Source organism: Microtus ochrogaster, chromosome 2 (assembly GCF_000317375.1).
Source record: "Microtus ochrogaster isolate Prairie Vole_2 chromosome 2, MicOch1.0, whole genome shotgun sequence".
NCBI classification, from domain to species: Eukaryota; Metazoa; Chordata; class Mammalia; order Rodentia; family Cricetidae; genus Microtus; species Microtus ochrogaster.
The window spans coordinates 78,065,344-78,071,306 of record NC_022010.1 but is presented as its reverse complement, the minus strand read 5'-3'; the positions used below and the strand labels follow the sequence as shown (position 1 = coordinate 78,071,306).

General features: G+C 40.9%; 1 protein-coding gene across 12 annotated transcripts in view; it reads left to right on the top strand.

Annotated features, from left to right (window-relative positions):
* The window catches only part of Robo1 (roundabout guidance receptor 1), a 1,008,058-nt gene that overhangs the window by 940,457 nt on the left and 61,638 nt on the right, over positions 1-5,963 (top strand). For all 12 annotated transcript variants that reach the window (XM_026786907.1, XM_026786925.1, XM_026786911.1 and 9 more), the window contains 3 exons: positions 2,649-2,770; positions 3,517-3,748; positions 4,633-4,754. In XM_026786907.1, coding sequence (XP_026642708.1) covers positions 2,649-2,770; positions 3,517-3,748; positions 4,633-4,754 — 476 coding nt within the window. The remainder of the gene's footprint in view (positions 1-2,648; positions 2,771-3,516; positions 3,749-4,632; positions 4,755-5,963) is intronic.

Below are 5,963 nucleotides of genomic sequence, written 5' to 3'. Positions count from 1 at the left end.
AGTGCCATTGTCCTTGGCTTCTCAGCAACCCTCATTGTCCGCCATATTCAGAGAGTCCGGGTTTATCCCCTGCTTTTTCAGTCACAATCCAGCTGGCCTGGTGAGCTCCCAATAGATCAGCCCCACTGTCTCCGTGGGTGGGTGGGTTATTTTTGTATTTAGTCATCTTTGCTGAAATGCCAAAGATTCTTTGAGAATGAGAGCTTTTATTCTAAACTGAAGGCATAATGATGTGTCCGAGTTAGGTACTCTGGGTCCTTTAAGATGGGTCCAACCTCTGCCCAACCATGCAATCCCTTTCATGCCTTTCTTTCACCAATCCTCATAAGAAGCAGTGTGTGTTGTCTGTCATTATGTGGCATGTAAGGAACTGAGGTTAAGTAATGTCCCTTGCAGCTATGGCTGGGTCTCAGTGGTACAGTACTCTTTCCTACTCTAAAGCCCTGGATTGGGGTGATGAAAAACAAGTATCTTCCCAAAGTCACATGACTTTTTGTTGCCCAGGAGAAGGTGCTCAACCAAATACAAGTTTTGTTTTTATTTTATTTATGTTTCACCTGCTAACTTTTTTCCTTGGAATTGGTAGCTAAAGCCAGAGCAGCAAGGGGGAGCAGAGAGAAAGCACAACGTGCCTGAAATGGCTAGTAACTGCTAAATGTTTTCTCTCCAGACTGTGATTCTCAGCATGCCGTAGGTCAGCAGCGGACAACAGGACAGGAAATGTGAGAAGTGTAGGGCCAAGAATTATCCTAATGTTTCCAAGTGATGGTGGCGCACGCCTTTAATCCCAGCACTGGGGAGGCAGAGGCAGGTGGATCTCTGTGTGTTAGAGGTCAGCCTGGTCTACAAAATGATTACTAGGACAGTCAGGGTTGTTACATAGAGTAACACTTTCCCAGAAAGAAAATTATCTTAGTGTATTTATCATTTATCATTTTGATTGTTTATTTACTTGTATATTTTTGGATTTTTTTTCCAAGACAGGGAAAACAGCTTTGGCTGTTCTGAACTAACTGCATAGACCAGACTAACCTCAAACTCACAGGGATCCACCTGCCTCTGCCTTTCAAGTGCTGGGATTAAAGGTGTTTCTCACCATGCTCAGCCATTTTCTTTATTTCTATGCTTAGTTTCTAGATAGGGCTTTAAATCAGCCAGATGGCACAGATGTTTAATAGTGGGTGACCTGTCGTCTCGCCGTTCATCTTGGTTCTCTGACCTCTGTCAGAGTCACAAATCTCATTTAAATATTCATGGTTTTGCTTCTTATCCTGTGACAGGGAATATTTAATCATTTGCCAAACTAAAACTTTCATTTTTGTTTTGTGTAGGTTGGTCACACATCGAAATGTATGCATCACAATACCATAGTCTATAAATAGTTCTGTAGTCCCCCGAAATCTTCTTTGTTGTTTTTCTTTACGCTGCATTCCTTCTACTACTTGAAACAAAGAAAAACATCTGCAATTTAGAAAGCCTCATTAACAGTGTTTGAGTATAGAATATAGCAAATTTAGCAAAATAGTTCTATGTCCCCCAAAATAGTAGAGCATAAAGGACACCAGTGGCTGTTGGTTCTTAATGCATCCCTGGTCTTCCCTTGAATATTTTAGTATTCACGAAATTGAAAAGGAATTATTACATCCTCTATGTAATATAGTAAACGAAATCAGTGTCAACTAAATGATGGTAAAGGCTCTTATCTCACAGATCTAATCAGATTTGTTTGATCAGACCATAACTAGAGCATCTGTGTCCCTTCCTGTGTAGCCATTCTCTTGTCACCTACCTGAGTGGAGAAAATGCCCAGGTTCCTCCTCCGAGCTGTGCTCTTCACCTGGTTTCTGCACTCAATTTCCCCTCACCGCGTTTGCGAGCTTTTGCTTCCCGGTACTCACTCTCTGCTGCAGCTCCTCGTGCTTTTCTTTCTTGTCTAGTTAGGATCATTGCAGGGGTGTGTATCACACTCAGAGTTTATTGCACCACCGCTCTCAGGCTCAGCAGAAAGATAATCATTACATGGTAGGAGGCGCTCTTAGAAATTACTGTTTGCCACTCTTACCCTTGCCTCCTGCCCCTTTTTTGGCTTGCACAGGTTGTCTGCTTGTTCTGACACAAACCCCCTTCCTTCCTTGTTTATCTTCTCCTGGTCTTCATAAAAAGGTTAAGCTGTAATGGGTGGAGAGAGGGCTCAGTGGCTAAGAGGCCTTGCTCCGAATGTCTGAGGATCTATCTTTGAATCCCAGCATTCACATAAAACCCCTATGTGAACACATACATCGTCCTATATCCCTAGTGCCATGGGGAAGGGGCAGAGGCATGAATAATATTCATGGGTTCACTGCCTGTCAGCCTAGTTCCAGGCTCATTGAGAGATCCTGTCTCAAGGCAGCAAAGCAGAGTGATAAAGCGGAAGGAACACCTGTTCTTCTTTGGCCCTACAGATGCATGCATCTGTGCACACACACACACGCACGTGAACACACACACATACACAGGAACGTATATACACACAAAGAAGGTAAGCTGTGCTTGTTTTTCTCTATATTCAGACTGGCTCCACAGTTCCGCTGATTCTCCTTTTCTGAGAGGTACTGTCAGCGCAGTAGCCTTGCAGAGGGCCTGACCGTGTTCTTGAATCCTTACAGATGTCCCACCAACTAGTCAAGGCGTGGACCACAAGCAGGTCCAGAGAGAGCTGGGGAATGTAGTCCTGCACCTCCACAACCCTACCATCCTTTCTTCGTCTTCGGTGGAAGTGCACTGGACAGTGAGTTGTAATACTTGTATGGTTTTTAATAATCAGGTGATTTCTGTGAGATTATTATAATAGGGGATTTACACCACTGCTTTTCACTTCCACACTAATGTTAATTTTATTATGCAAACATTATTTATCCCAGGGGCTATGATCTGACTTTAATATATACATGTATATATATATGTGCTAAAATAATCCTGCCAGTGTCGAGAGATAGAATCACAAAGTATTTGAGCACATGGCATGTGATGTGCACATTGCCACATTTTTTTTATTTAGGAATACTTCCAAGTAGTATGGAGCAGATTTTGAAAATATATTTTTGTTAATTCTTTGAGCATTTTATGCATACATATCTATATCTATATATATATATATATATATATGCACTATATTTTGGTCATATTCACCCCCTACCCCGTCCCCTTATGTTTTTCCTACCCACGCCCACCCTCCCATCCACGTCCAACTTCATAGTAGTAGTTTTCAAAACCAGAATGAGAAAACAACACCATCTCTAAGGTGCCCACATGTCTCTTCCAGAACGGGACACCCACAGTGAAGGCTCATGCTTCTGCTGAAGCAGATTAGAATATTATTGCAGAAACTGGTGCTTCCTCACAGCTGTGCACTAGAAATCCACACTGTGGGCTCCCATTGGTTTTTTTTTTTATTCTTGTGCATTTTTATTACTAGTTTGCTGCAAAACAAGAAAATGGTGAGACTAACTCCAGTTTTATTCATCACTGTGATAGGTGGATCAACAGTCTCAATATATTCAAGGATATAAAATTCTCTACCGGCCATCTGGATCCAGCCATGGTGAATCCGAGTGGTTGGTCTTTGAAGTTAGGACCCCAACCAAAAACAGTGTGGTGATCCCTGATCTCAGAAAAGGCGTCAACTATGAGATTAAGGCTCGCCCGTTTTTTAATGAGTTTCAAGGAGCCGACAGTGAAGTCAAATTCGCCAAAACCTTAGAAGAAGGTGAGTATGATGGAGTGGACATCCTTAGTGTGCAAGATGTCTCCTGTGCTTTTGAGTTAACAGAACTTTTTTAAAAGTTAGTAATGGCGTTTATCATGAATCTACACAGATTAAAATATTTTTGCTGTGGGAATTTGTTCACTAACAAGTGTAAGAAACTGTAAGTGACTTGCTTCAGTGGCCGCCTGCACAAAATGTGTGCAAACGTTAGCACTATCACTAAAATTCACATTCGGAGATAGACTTGCCCTTGATTTGCACACTTTTTATTCATGGACATTTATGTTAGTGGGGTGTATGTAAGCTGAGTAATATCTGGGTTTGCCCGGACTTTCCAGAGTCCACATTTTCTCCTGATGCCTCATGCTTGGAAACCCCTTGGTTCCTGGCAAACCAGTATTTCCACTCTAGAACTGAAAACCGAAAAGAGTATCAACAGAAATATAAAGGCTTTTGTGTCACTGTATACTTTAAAAAAGGGGGAGAGCGAATTTTCTCTAATTACTAGTTGGCATATGTGTGCATATGACATTGCTGTGAAGACATGAAGTATTTTTTTTCTCCTTCCACTTTGGGACTCAGGGAGATAGCTAAGGTGGGCAAGCTTGCCCAGCCATACATTTGTTTGCTGATCAACCTCACTGCCCTGTCCAGAGTTTTTTTGTGCCTGTAATTGCATTTGGCTATTAAAAAAAAATATATCGCCATGTCAAGGACTTAATATAACTCAGAGAAAACTTATAGTTTGGGGCCTTTTGGTGTTGGGTGATACCCATGTTTAAAACATGCAACATCAGTATGTTTACTGTGTGTTTTTGAAATTTGTATGTTTTGGTGTTCTATGCTACACTCTTAAAACCTATTGTTTTTATTGCAATTAATAGCACCTAGTGCCCCTCCCCGAAGTGTAACTGTGTCAAAGAACGATGGAAATGGGACTGCAATTCTTGTCACTTGGCAACCACCTCCTGAAGATACTCAAAATGGAATGGTTCAAGAATATAAGGTAATGAATGGACTTAGTAAATTCACTGGCAGCCCTCACAGCTCACAGAGAAAAGTACCCTGTGTGACTTGTCTATTGTCCTTTGTCGCCATCTGCTGGCCCAACGGCCAAACATGTAAAATTATTTCTTAAATTCTATACACAGTAATTGTCCGTACTAGAAAAGCTTTTTGGAAAATAAATAAGTAAAGATTAAAATAAAAGTTGTAAGTGGCCAACTAATATTTGTTTATATAATCTCATAAAAAATTTAAATGTTCATGATATTTTTTTTCTTCCCAAGATGTGGCTTAGATAATATCACCCAGAATTTGATAATAGCTGGACAGTATTCACTAGGATTCATTCTAAACAAATAGCTTTCTTTATAGAAAATCATTATAAACTTCCTATTTACTCACCAGAATGTGAGCCGAGCCTATATTATTGTATGGTGACGAGGTCTGTAATTCAGTGTAGTGGTAAGCAATCGCTGGTGGATTGAATCAGCAACATCTCAATGGAAAAGAAGTGTGTGCTTTTCCACCATTTCTGCAAACCATATATACACAGTTACATATATGTGTGTGTATCTTTAAACATATATATATATAAACATATATCTTTAAACACGACAAACTTTAACTATAAAGCGTGCACTCCTGTACTTAGCATTACAATGGTGCCTGCATAATTTTCTGGTTATGAGGTAGGGTTGTGGCATAGGTTCATTTCCACTGCTGAGGTTAGAACATGAACACATCTGACAGTCATCTGTGAACATGAGCCTGTGCTTAGGATGGTGAATATGCTTGCCTTCTCCAGAGTAAGTCGGCCACTTTGAACTCCAGACTTATTAACATCAGAAGCACTTGCGTGGTCTGGCCAGGACTATTGTATGTTTATTTTAACAAATCTTCTGGTGATCTGGTAGTTGTCAAAGGAAAGCTGAACTAAGAACTATAATTTTGTTGTCAATTATTTACTGTGTTTGTGTGTGTGCGTGCATGTGTGCAGTTTGTGTGTGTTTGTGTGCATATGTGCATGTGTGTGTATGTGTGTGTGTGTGTGTGTGTGTCTGTGTGTGCATGCGAGTGTGTGTATATACATGTAGGCCATAGTGAGTGAAGACAGTTAGGGGACAACCCCCAAGACTGTTGTTTTTCCTTTCCACTGTGCAGCTTCTGGGGATCTAACTCAGATTGTGAGCCTCAGTCACAAGCACCCTAT